This window comes from Nicotiana sylvestris, chromosome 6 (assembly GCF_000393655.2).
Source record: "Nicotiana sylvestris chromosome 6, ASM39365v2, whole genome shotgun sequence".
NCBI lineage: Eukaryota > Viridiplantae > Streptophyta > Magnoliopsida > Solanales > Solanaceae > Nicotiana > Nicotiana sylvestris.
In genome coordinates, this window is record NC_091062.1 from 17,421,692 (window position 1) to 17,442,500 (window position 20,809).

Below are 20,809 nucleotides of genomic sequence, written 5' to 3' on the forward strand. Positions count from 1 at the left end.
AGCCAAAGAAGAGGATGTGGTATGTGAGTACATAAGGGGCTATAGATTGCTAGCTAATGTACCTTGGCATACTGTTGACAATGTTTTGATACCAGTCAACTTGAAGGATAAACTACACTGGATATTGGTTGTTGTCTCATTCAAGGAGAGATGTATCAAAGTGTATGACTCATACAGATCTGCAGGTCATGATGTCTATGTAGCTTCTGAGATAGATCGATAAGCTTGCTAAGTTTGTACCTTTGTATCTATCAATCAGTGGCTTTTACAGAGATAGTCAAGGCATAGATTGGTCTACTTACTCAGCATACACTGACAAGTCACATACAGATCCCTTTGAAGTTGTTTTCATATCAAATCTGCCTCAATAAAAAGCTGGGAGCATGTATGTATTCAATCATCATGCTTGAATTATTTTAAAACACTAATTATATGAATTATTTTTAATTGTTTCAATTAACATTTTTTAGGTATTGTGGGGTGCATGTTGTGGCATACGTAGAGTTTCTGAGCACTCTTGGTGAGGTTCCACAAATAACATTTGATTCCAATCTACTCCATCAAAGATATGGTGCTCTCCTCTAGGACTATGCTATGCGGAAGATAGATTTTGATGCCATAAGCAAGAATGAAGCACCCTCAAATATTGCTAGGCAAATCACGGAGTCAAATTCAAAGTTATAGATAGTGTTAGAGTAGCTTTAGGTGAATGTAGTTTTGGAAGGTTGTTTTAGGTGAATACTGTTTTTTCAATAGTTTTTTGATGAATGTGGTATTCAGTTAGAAAAATTCTTGTTTTAATCACTTTATCAACAGTGTTCATGTATGGCCATTGCAACTTTTCAATCTATGTTTCATTGTTTTGTTCATAAGTATTCATATTTAATCTACAGTTTCTATTTATATGTATCTTACAGGATATATTCATATGTATTCAATAGGGCGTATAAGTATGTATTAAGATTCAGTCACTTGGCTTGTATATCAAAGTCAGAAATTGTATGTTACAGGTTTATACGTATGTACTCACCTTGATGTATTTATTTTACTTAAGCAGGTTATATTCATACTTATACAAATCTATAAGTAATTGTATTTATTTGGTTTGATTTGTATAGTCAAGGCAGACACAATGTATAAGATAATTTATATTTTTGTATGTATTCAACATTGTATATTAGTATGTAATCAGCTCCAGTCGAGTGCATTGTATATCCAATTCAGAGACTGAATAATACAAAGTCTATAATTATATATTCAGCAGATTGTATATGTTTTTATTGAAATTATTATATTATAGCCGAGTATATAGCTGTATTCAGATGTATTGTGGTTGGTTATGTATATACAAGTCAGGTACTGTCTATGATAGATTGTCTAAGTATCTATTGACAAGGTTGTATTCGAATGCATTCAACACAATACTACAACTAACTATATCCAAAATCTATTCACGAAAAGGTTCAAAATGTATTACTTCACAATTTCATCAGAATCTATGACAAATCGTTGGAGCACTAATACATGTCAGAGTGTTAACTAAATCCTATGTGGAGCATTTCTACCTGTTCGCTTATTATGTCCTCCCTACCCACATATGTTACATGAATGTTGATTTTTCGGCTGCAACAATTCACTGAAAGGTTTATCGCGCTTCTTCTTTGGCCTTCCAGGAGGTCTTTTCCATTTAGGTGGCAATACAACTTCCTCTGCAACATGTGCTGGTATATTCCATTCATTTCTGTCTGGTAGCGGGTACATAGGCACATCGTATGTCATTACAACAGAATTTGGTTTGTAATAGTTAGAGCAATAATCTTCTGGCATTAGAAACTTACTCTTCAATACAGTGCAAGCATGTGGGCATGGTAATTCATCAACTTGGAACCTCCCGCAAACGCATTCTCTCTCTAACAGGCAGACGGTGTAATTCCTCCCTTTATCAGTAACCGTATGTAAGTATTCAGTCGATGGTACCACCTACATTTAAACATAGACCTATAAGTTTTGAGCACATATAAACAAAAAAATTCATTTATATACCATAGAATAGATGTATTAAATATACAGCAGTATGAATTAAATCAAATATGTATTGAATACAAACATATTTCTGTATGTATAATGCAGAATTATTCAGTTAAATGATGCATCATATATCTATAATGCAGAATTATTCAGTTAAATAAATGAATTTCTTTATGTATAATGCAGAATTATTCAGTTAAATACAACTGAAATGTTTGAATACAGAAGAATACATCATATATGTAGACCGGCAGACTATAAACTATAATTACGTCTTAGCTTATGAATACACTGTTATACATTTAACATCTTCTTAACTTTAGGCAGTTAAAACGAAACAAAAACATTATAAGGCTACTGCATGATAATACAACTGAATACATTTATCTAAAAAAAGGTATAAATTATTTCAGAAAAAATTAAGCTATTTAAAGAAAGAGTTAAATATATGATACAATGATATTAAAATAAAACTTACAGTCATGCGTGTAGACATTGCCTCATTCAAAGTCAGCAACTCCTGATATTTTTTTCCAAGCATTGTGTATGTATGTGTAGCTTCTTTGCGGTTACTGCAATTCCAACATCCAAACATCTTCCTAACTTCTTCGAGAAAGTCGTATATTGGCAATTCTCTTGCTAACACTAGTGCGGCATTGATTGACTCAGCAATATTTGACGTCATGGTTCATCCCCTGTTAACAGGTGCATACAACCTAGCCCACTTTTCGTATCTAGCTAACTCCAAGTATTCTTTCACCCTAATATCTACCTTCTCCATCAAACTATCAAATTCAGCTTGTGTGTATGCTTTTGCCATCGAGAAGTATATCACGCCCAACTTTGCATGTCTCCTTTTGAATTTCTTATATACGTTGTTCCATAGATGCCATAGGCATGCAAAATGTGGTACGTCTGGATACACTCTCGATACAGATTTAATGATACTCTCATTTCTATCTGAGACGATGCACATGTTTTCTCTGTCACCGTATGCTATCTTGAATTGCTCAAAGAACCACGTCTAAGCAGCACCGTTCTCTGAATCAATAACACCATATGCTAGTGGCAATATATGACCTGTAAAGACAATTGCATATATATTTTTAAAATATGTATTTCAATCTTTACAATATTTACAAAATTTATTATAATTCACGTATTCACTTGCGTCATCCAACGTGTTGGCCGAGACGAATGTCCCGGTGTAGTAAGATTTTAGGTGACTTCCATCTACAACCACAATGGGTCTACAATGATCAAACCCTTTTATAAAGGCATACAAAGATATATACACATACATGAATTTATTTTTGGGTGATTTTACCATTCTAATGTGCGAACCTGGATATGTGATATTCATTGTATATAAGTATCCTGGTAATTTTGTGTATGAATCAGCCGGTTCACCTCTCAAAAAATTCATTACCTTTTCTTTAGCCCGCCACGCCAACATGTAGCTAACATTTACACCTAAATCTGATTTCACATCATCAATAATATCCTTTGGGGTGTATTTCCTCTTATGATTAGTAAGCTTATGCCTAATCATACCACCTATAAGGCTGCTACTTGCCTGCTGCTGCTCATACACCTTGTCCTTCAGCGGACATGTATAGTTATCAATGAACTCTCTCACTTTGAATAGTTCTGATTTGTTAATGCTTGAAGCCTTAAACCTCCATTCACAATCTTTTGAAATACATAATAATGCATAGCTACAAAGAATTAGTCATTGTACATATGATTAGCATAAATGTTTACAAAAAAATGCACTCATATACACACGAATACAATCTGACATAGATACATTTTGACATCTATATATATAAATTTTTATACTACTAAATTCAATTATAGTTATATGCATTTAAATACAATGAATACAACTGAATACAATTGTGGGTATATGCATACACTTAAAACCACAGTAGACAAAATAAAAAAATAATTAGAGACACTGTAATGTAATTATACCAGTAAAATACGTATGAATACATGTATTTAAGGACCATAAACAAACATATGTTAACGACATCAGTGATAATCAAGAGGAAATCCACAAATACGCATAAATACAACAACGTTAAACTTACAGCTCGAACCCATAATAGAAAATACAAAAAAATACATGCAAACCTGACAGCATTAGACCTATCAACCCGGAATTGAAACCTTTGAGATATAATATAATTCTCCATCACCTCTTTCAATGTATCCTTATCCTTATACACTTGTCCAGCCATAACCTCCCTTTGATTAGTTTTTGAAATTATCAAATCCTTGTCCAGTTCGAACACCCCAATTGCTTCTCCTGAATTGACAAAATCTAGAGCTAGTGTATCATCTGTATCGGAATCGTACCTTTGAATTGCTTCGTCTATTTGCACAATATTGCCTTGATTTAAACTACCTCCGGATACAAGTTCTTTTTCAATAGTTGTTACGCACAAAGGATACATCCCAAATTCTCTGTTCTCTTTTTTCAACTCTACATACACTCTGTAACCCATATCATTGTGTATTTCCATTGGCGTGCAATTTCCTTCTACTTTGTATTGAATTTTAATGGACTTTGAGCTCAAATCTATGCCCAGTTGATTAGAAATTGAAGCAACCAAATCATTAAAGGACGCATACTTCTTTATCAGTATTCCCTTAATTGAAAAATCAACGTAATTGCCCTCATCGTTTCACTTGCCAGAATGACGCAACAACACTGTTAAACTTGTCATATATATAAAGGAACTATACCGTATTTTGTATATAATTTGTATCAATCTAATTTTCCGTGGTTGAATTGATATCTGCAAACATAGAAAAGGAAGAAGTGAATGGAAGAACTTCGAACAGATGCTGCTCTTGTTTTCGCTACTTTTTTTTGAATCGTGTATGGCATAATACAGATTAATGGGTAATAATTTTTGTTCGTTGAGTTAAATTAGGAGAGTATCATGTGATTTGATTTCCTTTCCCTTTTTAACTAGTTTAACCTTCCAGATTTTATGCAGATACGTTACTGTATTCACGATAAGGCCGCGTGAATACAGTTAAATTCATATCAACTTTAGCTGGAATTTCCTTTTTAACGCCTATTTTTTCTATTGTATTAATGAATACAATAGCTTAAATACATCAAATACATTGTATAAAAACATAAAAGGTATCTATAACACGTAATATAGCAAAAGGTATCTATAAATGGCTAATTAGACCTAAAAGATGGTGTTTTATGAAAATAGCTCTTTAGTATTTACACACACACACACCAAAAAAAAAGGAACTAACAATAGACAACAAATTGAGGGGAGAAATTCAAACATAGCCTAATTTACAAGTGGTCGTTCAAAAATAGCCATAATTTCAAAAGTAATCGAAATTTAGCCACTTTTTATGTAAAGATAAATCTGAACGAAAATACTGTTCAAAATCCGAAAAGATACTCTAGTATAATATACTGGAGTTCTAGTATAATATACCGGTCTAGCATAATATGCTGGAAGTTCATACACAGGTGCACCGAACTCCAGTATATTATATCTTTTAGGGTACATTTCCTCTTGTGATTAGTATGCTTGGGCCTAATCATACCACATATAAGGCTGCTATTTGCCTGGCGCTGCTCATACACCTTGTCCTTCAACGGACATGTATGCTTATCAATAAACTCTCTCACTTTGAATAGTTTTGATTTGTTAATGCTCAAAGCCTTAAACCTCCATTCACAATCTTCTGACTTACATAATAATGCATAGCTGAAAAGAATATATCATTATACAAATGATTAGCATAAATGCTTACAAAAAACTCACTCATATACACATGAATACAAATACGCCTATAGTTATTTGTGCAAATAATACAATTGAATACATCTATAGTCATATACATACATTTATATACAACTAGTAAAGCAAAGAGGAAATCAATGAGAGCATTGTAATAAGTATATACAAGTAAAATACACAAGAATACATGTATTTGAAGACCATAAAAAATAGTTAACAACATCAATGCAGATCAATTGTCTTACAATATGCATAAACACATCAACATATAACTTACAACTCCAACCATGATACAATATACAACAAAAATAAAGAATAATAAAATACACTCAAACTTGACAGAATTAGACCTATCAACCCGGAGTTGAAACCTTTGAGATATAGCATAATGCTCCATCACCTCTTTCAATGTAGCCTTATCCTTATATTCTTGTCCAGCCATAACCTCCCTTTGATTAGTTTTTGAAATTATCAAATCCTTATCTAGTTCGAACACCCCAATTGCTTGTCCTGAATTGACAAAATCTAGAGCAAGTGTATCATCTGTAGGAATCATACCTTTGAACTACTTCGTCTATTTGCACAATGTCACCTTGAATTAAACTACCTCTGGATACAAGTTCTTTTTCAATCATTGTTATGCACAAAGGATACATCTCGAATTCTCTGTTCTCTTTTTTCAACTCTACATACACCCTATAACCATATCATTGTGTATTTCCATTGGCGTGCAATTTCCTTCTACTTTGTATTGAATCTTAATGGACTTTGAGCTCAAATCTATGCCCAGTTGATTAGATATTGACGCAACCAAATCATTATACGACGCATACTCTTTTATCAGTATTCCCTCAATTGAAGAATCAACGTAATTGCTCTAACTGTTCCACTTGCCAGAATGCTGCAACAACACTGTTAAACTTTCCATATGGATACAATTGTATCAATCGCAATTTTTCGTTGTTGAAAAGAGAACTGGGTATGCACTGGAACTAAAGAAAAAAGGGAGAACTTAAAATCCAGATGTTGCTCTGCTTTAGGTTATTTTTTCCGATTGAAAAAATTTCGTGAAGGGAAGAATACAGTTTCATGGGCAATAGTTTGTGTTAGTTGAGTTATATTAGGAGAATATCAGGTAAATTGATTTCCTTTCTGTTTTAAACCAGTTGAAAGTTCCATTATTTATGCAAAATACGTTACTGTATTTTGGAATACACCTCATAAATACAGTTGAATACATCTGAAGATTAGTTGGACTTCCCTGATTCACGCCTATTTTTGCTACTATATTCATGAATACATTATCTTAAATACATCAAATACATCTTATAACCACAGAAAAGGTATCTATAAACCGTAATATAGCAAATGGTATCTATAGATGGCTAATTACTACTAAAAGATAGTGCTTTATGAAAATTTCTCTTTTAAAAATGGGTCAAATATGATTAAGAACCATATTATCCATTTAGAAAATGGATAACCAATGGGTCTAACTTTTACATTTGTGAAGCCTCAAATTGGGGGTTCTTCAAGTTAGGGAGACTAAGAATTCTCCCAAAAGTAATCATATACAAGAAGTCATGGATAATATGGGTAACCCGTATTATCCGTCGGTTAACCCGTTCTTTATCCGTATTAAATATGGGTCGGGTCAGATAATTGATCCGGTTTTTCATTATCCGTTTTTGATCCGAATCATATCCGACCCGACCCACCTGTTTGCCACTCCTATTCGTAATTAATGGCGGAACCAAGATTTTCACTAAAAGGTATTAAAATATAAAAAATTAAAAATATTATAAAGTCAAAGAGATTCAACGTATAGTAAATATACATAAAATAAAAATTATCTAATACAATCTAATTTTTCCGTGAAGATCCCTGTATTGAATTGCAAATATTTGCAACTGAATTTTTTTATTAATTTAATATTTTATAGCCACTTTTAAGCCTCTGTAATTGAAATATAGCCGCTATCCTGAAGTTCCATTTGTGGATTTTGAAACTCCGGGACGGTGGTTATTTTCCAAAGATAGGGCAAAAAAAAAATGTTCAGCAGGCGCTATTTATTATTAGAATTTTTACTTTCTATAGAATAGGTTAACCCCCTATTATTTAAAATAAATACCATTTAAATAAATTACCTCCTATAGATATGTTATATGGTTTATAGCAAAGTTTCTAATTTTGGTATCTCCTACACTTAAGCCATTATACACGCTATGTTTTATTTTCCTTTCTCCATTCTCAGATTTTCTCTCTCATAGATATCTTTTTTCATACAACTTCTCAATACAAGTTCATCCTCTCTCTCTCTAAATTGATACAATTTATTTTTCATTCCAAATTCTCTGTAATCGCGCTAACAATCAAAATCCTCCTCACACACAACGCTGCTTCCTTCTTCCCCAATCTCGGGTAAATCCTAATTTCATCTACATTGTACTGATTTGTTTCTATAATTAGTGTGGTAAGTATTTTTTTTATTTTCGCCATTTTTGCTTATTCTCAACATCTCTGCTCACCAAATTGTATCTAATCAACAGTACCCAAGTCGTATTCTCACAATGTCTGAGAATACACCCCGCAAGTTGATTACTAGAGGTATACCCACTAAAATTCTCAATTTCGATGGGCCCTCTTTCTCCTTGCAAATACTCAAGGGGAATTGGATGCAGGTTTAGCCAAAAATATGGCATTGGAGAAGATAACAAAAGCTAAATTTCAAAGAAACCCAAGTCGAGAAATCAATGAAGGAAACAAGATTTGCCACTCCGGAAAAGAGGAAAATCCATATCTCTGAAGCTTCATCTGTCAAGGGGAAGGAGGTTGAATCAAGTAAGGCTCAGATAAAGTCAAAGAAAAGGTAATTTTCTGATGTATTCATCTGTATTATTCATGTATTCAGTTGTATTTATACGTATAACATTGTTCAATGTTTCTGTTCAAAAAGCTATTCAACGTATTTTTGTACTTTTAGAAAATAATGATACATATATGCATATGTATTCAGATGTATTTTTATAGTTGTATTTTTATGGATTTTCAAGGTTTCTATCACTGTTTTTTATTCTAATTTCAATGTATTTATTTGTTGTTTTAAAATGGTTAATTTTCCAGTCTGTATTTAGTTGTATTCATATGTAGTCATGTTGATTATATTTATGTCATGTGTGTTGTATGCAGTTATTTTTATATGTATTTAACCTTGTCAGTGTATTTAGTTGTGTTCATGTCAGATTTACTATGAAATATGCGTTGTATTCAGTTATATTTATACTTCTAAGTATTTTTAGTTGTATTTATATGTATTTGTGTCAGATTTACTAGGAAATATGTGTTGTATTCAGTTGTATTTATATGTATTTATTCTTGTTAAATGCAGGGAATTAAGCTTTTTATGAAAAACAGCCAATATGTGTACCACATATCAGTGTATATACTAACACTAACATAGTCTTCGAGCTAAAAGAGAACCTTACTCCAGAGCATACAAACAACTAGGTAATACTTGCTTTGGAAATTTCCTTCAAATTAAGCGTTGTGAAGTCCAACATCAAATCTTCATATGCTTCATGGCTCTCCACTTAGAAGGAACTCCTAACAATGTATTTGCAATACACGCCAATGGTACTTCATTACATTTCACATTAAGGGAGTTTGCGTTTGTGACTGGCCTCAAATGTGTTGGTAATGATGATGATTTTGAGCTTAGTGAAAAGGTTCCTAACCGGCTTATTGAGACTTACTTTGGAGGTGCCAATCTTGTCAAGAAGAAACATTTGATGAAATGCTTTGCTGACAAGAACTGGGGTCCCGACAATGATGGTGATGCATTGAAGATAGCTTTGTTGTATTTCATACACACCTTCATTTTTTCATCCGAGAAGAACAACACAACCATACCAAGGCTACATTTTGACTTGGTAGAGAGTGGGCGCTATTCTAAATATCATTGGGGTTTAAAAGCATTTGAAACGCTGACAAAATCGATTAGCAAGAAGATGGATGCTAAGAAGAAGTATTACAGGATAGCTAGGATGCCCCTAGCTATGCAAGTGTGGTTTTATGAGTGTTGTTCAGATGTTGATCCCAAAATTGCACTCCGAGTTGATAACGTGGTCCCTAGAATACTCAATTGGAGAACCACCGGAAGTCAGCCAAACTTTGCTTATCTGATGAACGGCATGTTCAATGACAAGGCAAACATGGTAATATACAATTTGTATCGTGGCTAGTTTAAATTTTATTAATCATTAATTCTGCATACATAAGTATACAGTTGCATACAGATGTTGCATACAAATGCATACAGATGTTGCATACAGGATACTGCATACATTTGCATTCAGATGCATACAACAGTATACACTTGCATACAAATGCATACAGATGTTGCATACATTTGCATACATGATACTGCATACATTTGCATTCAGATGCATACAACAGTATACACTTGCATACAAATGCATACAGATGTTGCATACAAATGCATACAGATGTTGCATACATTTGCATACAGATACTGCATACATTTGCATTCAGATGCATACAGCAGTATACAGTTGTTGTAGCTTCCATTATTAGTTCTTCACACAATTGCATATAATTTCCCAATCATTAGTGTTGCCTTAATTTCAATACAAATTACAGTTTGATTCCAGATCTGCATGTGTATGTTTGTAGTAAGACTTTGATTGTATTTCAATTTTCAGATTGTTTACAAGGACATCCATCCAACCAATATAGAGCTTGCGGTTATTCATATTCGTCTCGTAGGCGTTGATGTTGAGAACAGTCCAACTCCTGCTCATTCAGACAAGTCGGGAGAGGATTCGGATGACTTTTCTCCTACACTTGATCTTTAATGTAAGAAGAAACATGTTGCAAGTATTGGTCCATCTTCATCACCGCCCCATAAAAAGCGCAAGGAACACGAAAGTCATCCCTCAAATACAGAGTATCAATCCAAGATTCCTCCTGTTTGTGTATCCGAATTTGGACAGAATGTTTTGTATCACAATCAGCTGGCAGATTCCAAAAATGACAAAGTATCTTCTTTGAGGAAAGACCTAAATTCATTCAAAGAATATGTGATTTCTTTCCACATATTAAACATTATAGTTTAGTGCTTAACATTCATATATTTTTGGCGCAAACTTCTAATTATTTCTGTCTTGTTAAGGTTGTGAGCGAGTTCAAGTCTCTGAGAACATTGATCAATGATAAATTTAAGATGCTTTCTGACCATCTTCAACACAATCAGCAAAATGAAAGTTTACACCAGAAAAAGGAACCCATAGGGAGACGTGATGATGGTATTGACACAACTGTCAGGGGTAATGTTGAGGTTTAACATTTTTAACATCTTTAGCATATGTTTATATCTCATGTTTGCTATTATTCTTAAATAATTATATTTTAAAAGTTGTATGTATTCGACAAGCATTTAACTGCCTCACTAAAATGTTAAATGTATTCGACCAACAACATATATTTAAATGTATTCAGATGTATGTTAACCTTAATATGTAGTTGGAATTAACTGTTATATTTAAATGTATTCAGCCATATTTTAATATATTTAGATTTGTTATTATTGAATATGTGTGATGTATTTCACTAAGATTTCCATTACCAAAATTAGTTTCCTTACTGTATTTATACGTATTTAACTGTATTCATAAACTAAGTTACTACACTAACAATGATGCATACGACTAACAGAAAACAGTGCTTAATGCTTAATGTGTGGAGTCAAGAGTTGAGGGGAATACTACATCAGAGGTGACGTGCAACATACCACCTACACATCAAGAGGGTGTATCTACAGAATTCTATGTATCTCAATTTGAGCTGGACGACAAGTTTCTTCCCAGTCAAATTCCAGAAATTAGAATTGTGATACACAACAGTGCAAAAAAAGTTGAATCAACCCCAGTACCATCTCATAGGAATCGGCGACCAAGCAGATAGTATTCTTCGCCTTATGAGTCTAACTTGGACTCCGCAGGTTAGTGTTTTTATAAACTAATGATCTATTTCCTCGTGGTTTTTAAAATTAAAAGTCTTTATTCACGAATTCAATGAACAACAGGTACCTTAGTAAAGTTGACCCCCATTTTTGAAAAAAGACACCCCTTTGAGGATGAATCAATAACGGGGTCACATCCTACATTAATCATTCAGGAATATGACAAATGGGTTCGTGATGGTCTTCTCGCTAGACATGATCACAGGTGAGTTTTTTCCTGGTATGTGTATTAAGTTTTTATATTTTAAAAAATCTATATAATATTTTTTTATATCATACTTGTAGAAGTAATTTGGAAGACCATTACAAGAAGAGCAAGTCAACGCTTCATATACCATTGGATTTTGAGTTGATCAAGTTAATTCAAAAAATTGGTTTTACCTTCTATCGTTTTACGGGAAGCTATGGGATGACAATGTAAGTTTTACCCCTTCCTACTCCACTATAATTTATTTATTTAGTATTGGTTTGTCTAGTTGTATAGTTCACAATGATGTTACAATTAAATCTGTTGTATTTAATTGTATTCAAGTGTATTGAACAATTTTTATTAGCTGAAAATGTATCATGTTTTAAACTGAATCTGTATGATGAATGTAATGGCATCATTACTCCTGAAGAACTGCTGTATTTTAATATATTCTGATGTATTTTCAAATTTATTATATGTTATAACTAACATATGTATTACAGTAATATGTATTTAACTGACTCATTTGCTTTGAATAATAACATGTATTTGAATGTATTCAGATGTATTTTAACATCAATGAGCAGTTGTAATATCTTTAATATCTGTTGTAGTATCTTGAACAGTATTATCTGCTGTATTTTAACAGTTTCTGTTGTAATGCCTGTTGTAATATCTGCTGAATTTTAACTGTATTCATACACTCTGTATTTTAACATCAATTGGTATTTATTCTTGAATATTTGCTGTAATACGGCGTATTCAGATGTATTTTACTCTATTCAGATGTATTATTCTTTAATCCGTGTGATGTATTTAACTGAGTTTTCACTTGTCATATTTTTTTTCTTAGTTTGATTAATTGGACTCACACTATGTAATTAAATTTGTGTATAGCATATTGATGTCATATTCTACTATCTGAGAAAGAAGGGAAAGTACAATCAAATAAGCAACTTCAAGTATACAACTGTTGTTTGTATATTCAAGACAAGAATAGCTGAAATCTTCGACAGGTATGCTGATACAGATAGTAATACTAATGTAGCCAAAGAAGAGGATGTTGTATGTGAGTACATAAGGGGCTACAGATTGCTAGTTAATGTACCTTGGCATACTGTTGACAATGTCTTGATACCAGTCAACTTGAAGGATAAACCACACTGGGTATTGGCTGTTGTCTCATTCAAGGAGAGACGTATCAAAGAGTATGACTCGTACAGATCTGCAGGTCATGATGCCTATGTAGCTTCTGAGATAGATAAGTTAGCTAAGCTTGTACCTCTGTATCTATCAATCAGTGGCTTTTACAGAGATAGTAAAGGCATAGATTGATCTACTTACTCAGCATACACTGACAAGTCACACACTGATCCCTTTGAAGTTTTTTTTATATCAGATCTGCCTCAACAGAAAGCTGAGAGCATGTAAGTATTCAATCATCATTCTTATATGTTATATATAAATCTAATTGTATGAATTATTTTTAATTGTTTCAATCAATATTTTTTAGGGATTGTGGGGTGCATGTTGCGGCATACGTAGAGTTTCTGAGCACTCTTGGTGAGATTCCACAAATAACATTGATTCCAATCTACTCCGTTAAAGATATGGTTCTCTCCTATGGGACTATGCTATGCGGAAGATAGACGCCGATGCCATAAGCGAGAATGAAGCACCCTCAAAGATTGCTAGGCAAATCATGGAGTCAGATTCAAAGTTGCAGATAGTGTTAGAGTAGCTTTAGGTTATTGTAGTTTTAGAATGTTATTTTTGGTGAATACTATTTTTTGAGTAATTTTTTGGTGAAGATGGTATCCAGTTAGAAAAAACCATCACTTTATCAACAGTGTTCGTGTAAGACAATTGCAACTTTTCAATCGATGTTTCATTATTTTCTTCATAAGTATTAATGCATATTCTTCAGTTTATATCCATATGTATCTTATAGGATATAAGTGTGTATTAATAATCAGTAATATCAAAGGTTATACATATTGAACAGGTTATACGTATTAAACAGGTTAATATCAAAGTCAGAAACTTTATGTATACTGATGGTAGGTTATATTAAAGAATTCAGATGTATTTTTCTGTATTCAACTGTATTTAGCTGTATTATTCAGCTATATTCAGTTGTATTCTTTAATATGTATCTTTCAAATTTAGTTAATACATATTAAAGAATACAAATTCAGATGTATTGAATAGGTTATACGTATTTATTGAAATTGTTATATTATAGCTGAGTATATAGATGTATTCTGACTAGCTATCTATATTAAACTCAGACATTGTCTATTATTGTATGTCTAAGTATATGTGGACAAGGTTGTATTCGACTGTATTCAAATTAATACTGCATCTAACTGTATACATAATCTAATAATGTTATATATATATTCAACCTATTTTTTATAATATAGCTGACTATGTAGTTGTATTCAGATGTATTTTGACTAGTTATATATATAACGCGGGCACTATCTATAATAAATTGTCAAAGTATATGTGGACAAGGTTGTATTCTAATGTATCAAACACATTACTGCAACTAAATGCATCCAGAATCTATTCACGAAAGGCATTTTAGAAATTATTACTTGACAATGAGAATTTATTACTTGACAATGTCATCATAATTATTAACAAATCGTTGAAGCACCAATATATGTCAGAGTGTTAACTAAATGCTACGTGGAGCATTTCTACACGTTCGCTTGTTATGTCCTCCCTGCCCACATATGCTACATGAATGTTGATTTTTCGGCTGCAGAACTCACTTAAAAGTTTATCGCGCTTCTTCTTTGGCCTTCCAGGAGGTCTTTTCAATTTGGTTGGTAGTACAACCTCCTCTGCAACATGTGCTGGTATGTTCCAGTCATTTCTGTCCGGTAGCGGGTACACAGGCATATCGTATGTCATTACAACAGTATTTGGTTTGTAATAGTTAGAGCAATATTCTTCTGGCATTAGAAACTTGCTCTTCAATACAGCCCAAGCATATGGGCATGGTAATTCATCAACTTAGAACCTCCCACAAACACATTTTCTCTCTAACAGGCAGACTATGTAATGCCTCCCTCCATCGTTAACTGTATGTAAGTATTTAGTTGATGGTACCACCTACATTTAAAAATAGAAATATAAGTTTTGAGCACGTATAACTGAATTACCATATGTATAATGCTGAATTACTTAGTTACATACAACTGAAATATTTGCATACATAAGAATACATCATATATTTAGACCGGCAGACTATAAACTACAATTACGTCTTATCTTATGAATACTATTACATACATCAAAAATCGGTTGTACTTTAGGCAACTGAAGTGTAACAAAAACATTAGAAAGCTACGGCATGACAATACATATTAAAATTATGTATAATACAGATTTGTTTGTTGTATTCTTATGTATTCGAATAGTTTTTGCAACATGTTTTTAGTTGTATTCAGTTGTATTCAACTCAGATCTTCGATAAAATATGTCTTGTATGTGTTTGAATTTAGTTGTATTCATATGTATTCATGGCAGTTGTGTTATAAAAAATGTTTGTATTCAGATGTATTCATGTCAGTTATTTCAGAAAGCAATTAAGCTATATAATACAATGACATTAAAATAAAACTTACAGTCATGCGTGTAGACATTGCCTTATTCAAAGTCAGCATCTCCTGGTATTTTTTTTTTCCAAGCGTTGTGTATGTCTGTGTAGCTTCTTTTCGGTTACTACAATTCCAACATCCAAACATCTTCCTAACTTCTTCGAGGAAGTCGTATATTGGTAATTCCCTTGCTGACACTAGTGTGGCATAGATTGACTCAGCAATATTTGACGTTATTGTCCATCCCCTGTTAACAGGGGCATACAACCTAGCCCACTTTTTGTATCTACCTAACTCTAAGTATTCTTTCACCCTAATATCTACCTTCTCCATCAGACTGTCAAATTCAGCTTATGTGTATGTTTTTGCCATCGAGAAGTATATCTCGCTCAACTTGGCATGGCTCTTTTTGAATTTCTTATATACGTTGTTCCATAGATGCCATATACAAGCAAAATGTGGTACATCTGGATACACTCTCGATACAGATTTAATGATACTCTCATTTCTATCTGAAACAATGCACATGTTTTTCCTGTCACCGTATGCTATCTTGAATTGCTCAAAGAACCACGTCCAAGAAGCATTGTTCTCTGAATCAATAACACCATATGCTAGTGGCAATATATGACCTGTAAAGACAATTGAATACATATTTTTAAAACATGTATTTCAATCTTTAAAATATTAACAGATTGTATTATAATTCAGGTACTCACCTGCACCATCCAACGTGCTTGCCGAAACGAATGTCCCGGTGTAGTAAGATTTTAAGTAACTCCCATCCACAACAACAATGGGTCTACAATGATCAAACCCCTTTATAAAGGCATACAAAGATATATACACGTACATGAATTCATTTTTGGGCGATTTTACCATCCTAATGTAGGAACCTGGATATGTCATATCCATTGTATATAAGTGTCATGGTAATTTTTTTGTATGAATCAGCCGGTTCACCTCTCAAAAATTCATTGCCTTTTCTTTAGCCCTCCACGCCAACATGTAGCTAACATTTACACCTAAATTTGATTTCACATCATCAATAATATCCTTTGGGGTGTATTTCCTCTTATGATTAGTAAGCTTATGCCTAATCATACCACCAATAAGGCTGCTACTTGCCTGCTGCTGCTCATACACCTTGTCCTTCAGCGGACATGTATAGTTATCAATGAACTCTCTCACTTTGAATAGTTCTGATTTGTTAATGCTTGAAGCCTTAAACCTCCATTCACAATCTTTTGAAATACATAATAATGCATAGCTACAAAGAATTAGTCATTGTACATATGATTAGCATAAATGTTTACAAAAAAATGCACTCATATACACACGAATACAATCTGACATAGATACATTTTGACATCTATATATATAAATTTTTATACTACTAAATTCAATTATAGTTATATGCATTTAAATACAATGAATACAACTGAATACAATTGTGGGTATATGCATACACTTAAAACCACAGTAGACAAAATAAAAAAATAATTAGAGACACTGTAATGTAATTATACCAGTAAAATACGTATGAATACATGTATTTAAGGACCATAAACAAACATATGTTAACGACATCAGTGATAATCAAGAGGAAATCCACAAATACGCATAAATACAACAACGTTAAACTTACAGCTCGAACCCATAATAGAAAATACAAAAAAATACATGCAAACCTGACAGCATTAGACCTATCAACCCGGAATTGAAACCTTTGAGATATAATATAATTCTCCATCACCTCTTTTAATGTATCCTTATCCTTATACACTTGTCCAGCCATAACCTCCCTTTGATTAGTTTTTGAAATTATCAAATCCTTGTCCAGTTCGAACACCCCAATTGCTTCTCCTGGATTGACAAAATCTAGAGCTAGTGTATCATCTGTATCGGAATCGTACCTTTGAATTGCTTCGTCGATTTGCACAATATTGCCTTGATTTAAACTACCTCCGGATACAAGTTCTTTTTCAATAGTTGTTACGCACAAAGGATACATCCCAAATTCTTTGTTCTCTTTTTTCAACTCTACATACACTCTGTAACCCATATCATTGTGTATTTCCATTGGCGTGCAATTTCCTTCTACTTTGTATTGAATTTTAATGGACTTTGAGCTCAAATCTATGCCCAGTTGATTAGAAATTGAAGCAACCAAATCATTAAAGGACGCATACTTCTTTATCAGTATTCCCTTAATTGAAAAATCAACGTAATTGCCCTCATCGTTTCATTTGCCAGAATGACGCAACAACACTGTTAAACTTGTCATATATATAAAGGAACTATACCGTATTTTGTATATAATTTGTATCAATCTAATTTTCCGTGGTTGAATTGATATCTGCAAACATAGAAAAGGAAGAAGTGAATGGAAGAACTTCGAACAGATGCTGCTCTTGTTTTCGCTACTTTTTTTTGAATCGTGTATGGCATAATACAGATTAATGGGTAATAATTTTTGTTCGTTGAGTTAAATTAGGAGAATATCATGTGATTTGATTTCTTTTCCCTTTTTAACTAGTTTAACCTTCCAGATTTTACGCAGATACGTTACTGTATTCACGATAAGGCCGCGTGAATACAGTTAAATTCATATCAACTTTAGCTGGAATTTCCTTTTTAACGCCTATTTTTTCTATTGTATTAATGAATACAATAGCTTAAATACATCAAATACATTGTATAAAAACATAAAAGGTATCTATAACACGTAATATAGCAAAAGGTATCTATAAATGGCTAATTAGACCTAAAAGATGGTGCTTTATGAAAATAGCTCTTTAGTATTTACACACACACACACCAAAAAAAAGGGAACTAACAATAGACAACAAATTGAGGGGAGAAATTCAAACATAGCCTAATTTACAAGTGGTCGTTCAAAAATAGCCATAATTTCAAAAGTAATCGAAATTTAGCCACTTTTTATGTAAAGATAAATCTGAACGAAAATACTGTTCAAAATCCGAAAAGATACTCTAGTATAATATACTGGAGTTCTAGTATAATATACCGGTCTAGCATAATATGCTGGAAGTTCATACATAGGTGCACCGAACTCCAGTATATTATACTTGACTGGTCTCTGTTGCAGCAAAATAGTGGCTATTTTTGAATGACTTGCCAAATGCTGCCTATTTTGAATGACCCGTCCGAAAACTGGCTAGTCTGTGCTATTTTAACCAAATTGAGCCTTTCCTTGAGGGGCAAGTGCACAGATGGTCATTCTCAGTGATGTTATTTGCAGATTAGCCAGTATTTATTTTGTCCTGAAATTTTAAATTAAAAATTTTAACTTTAGGATAATTCAGAAAATTTTTATCTCAAAAGTTTAAGCTGAAAAATTAAAATTGAGAACACACTGGCCAATTCTTAAATAACATTCATCCCTTTAAACTTTAAAGTGGCTACCTGGTGTCATTTCTACTTTCTTTCTTGAGAATACAGATTTTGAAGCCCAACAGCCCAAACATATTAATCAGGCCCACCAATCATGTTCTAAGAGGAAGATTTGCCAAATAGGATTATTTAATTCCACCATTTATATTTTGATCCCGTTAAAAATAATTTTTTTAAAAATAGTTTTGCTGCTAGAATTTTAAAGCACATTGCTAACAATTTTATAAATTAAAATTGATCTTTCTTGTCCATCATAATAAATTAAAATTGTATTAAAATGATGTAGAGTCCTTTTTTGTGTAAATAACTGTGGTTAGACAAAAATAGAGTACAACTTGGCGTGAAAAAGAAAAACAGGTGTCCATCTTACTTATATTTTCGCACATATTTAAATAGCTTTAAAAAATTTATCCCGTCCGGTCGAAACATAAGTGCCACTAGCTAAATTAATTTGGTAAAAATAGGTGTTGCTTTGAACAACCAAGAACGCGCTAATTTTTTTTTAATCAATGATGATCCAGTAAATGATCTACAAAATATGAAGATATAGAGAGAGAAATTTGAGAATATATAAACATAACTTAGTTAAATAACTCTTGTACGAATATTATTAAATAGTTTTCTTAGCGTGTGTGTCAAAATTTTAAACGACAGTTATTTTTTAACAGAAGTTTGTGTTATTTGAGTATCTGTGCAGAATTGTCCTAAATAACTTGTTATTACAAGTGAAAATTTATTTTTGAAATAAAACAATAAAAGTAGAAGAACAATATTGCAGAGAAAGAGAGAGAGGAAATTCTTATTGAATTTTGGGGTAAATTACAATGGAATAGAACCCTCTCTTTATAGGGAGAGAGTGACTTAACCACCAAGTAATAAATCCTAGAATCTCTCTAAATATAGACATTCACCATAAATAAAATTCTATTTATAACACTCCCCCTGAATGTCTATTCAACAGATAATATGCCTCGTTAAAACCTTAACTAACATAAAACCCAATGGGAAAAAATTCTAGAAAAGGAAAAAGAGTACACATATCTAATAATACGCCTTTTGGTTGTCTCACTAAAAATCTTGCAAGGAAAACCCAGTGGGACAAAACCTTGTAAGGGAAAAAGAGTGCAACGCGCATTAAACTTCCCTTGATGAGAGCATCATTTCACATCCTTGAGCCTTCGCATCTCAATCTTGTGTACTAGCTTCTTGAAGGTTGACATCGGTAGAGATTTTGTGAACAAATCAGCCATATGATCACTTGAACGAATCTGTTGCACATTGATATCACCATTCTTTTGAAGATAATGTGTGAAAAATAACTTTGGTGAAATGTGTTTTGTCCTATCTCCTTTTATGAATCCTCCCTTCAATTGAGCTATGCATGTTGCATTGTCTTTATACAAAATCGTGGGTAGTTTGTCACATTTCAAACCACATTTGTCTTGAATAAGATGTATTATAGACCTCAACCACACACACTCTCGACTTGCTTCATGAATAGCAATTATCTCAGCATGATTAGATGAAGTAGTTACAATTGATTGTTTACTCGATCGCCAAGATATGGCAGTGCCTCCACATGTAAACACATAGCCTATTTGAGATCGAGCCTTGTGTGGATCGGATAAATACCCAGCATCGGCATAACCAACAAGATTAGGACTGCAATTATTTCCATAAAATAAGCTCATATCGGTAGTTCCTTTTAGATACCACAATATGTGTTTGATTC

General features: G+C 32.8%; 2 protein-coding genes across 2 annotated transcripts; both read right to left on the reverse strand.

Moving 5' to 3' along the window:
* Positions 1-1,587: 1,587 nt before the first annotated feature.
* Positions 1,588-2,713, reverse strand: LOC104238396 (uncharacterized). Its single transcript, XM_009792736.1, has 2 exons — positions 2,507-2,713; positions 1,588-1,980 (listed from the first exon to the last, which is right to left on the reverse strand). The coding sequence occupies exons 1-2, from the start codon at positions 2,711-2,713 to the stop codon at positions 1,588-1,590; spliced, it is 600 nt and encodes a 199-aa protein (XP_009791038.1).
* Positions 2,714-14,728: 12,015 nt separating this feature from the next.
* On the reverse strand, positions 14,729-17,743 carry LOC104225828 (uncharacterized). The gene is made up of 6 exons (XM_070148100.1): positions 17,352-17,743; positions 16,642-16,930; positions 16,380-16,479; positions 16,087-16,292; positions 15,688-15,984; positions 14,729-15,031 (listed from the first exon to the last, which is right to left on the reverse strand). Exons 1-6 carry the CDS (start codon positions 17,741-17,743, stop codon positions 14,729-14,731), a joined length of 1,587 nt encoding a protein of 528 aa, XP_070004201.1.
* Between the last annotated feature and the right edge of the window lie 3,066 nt (positions 17,744-20,809).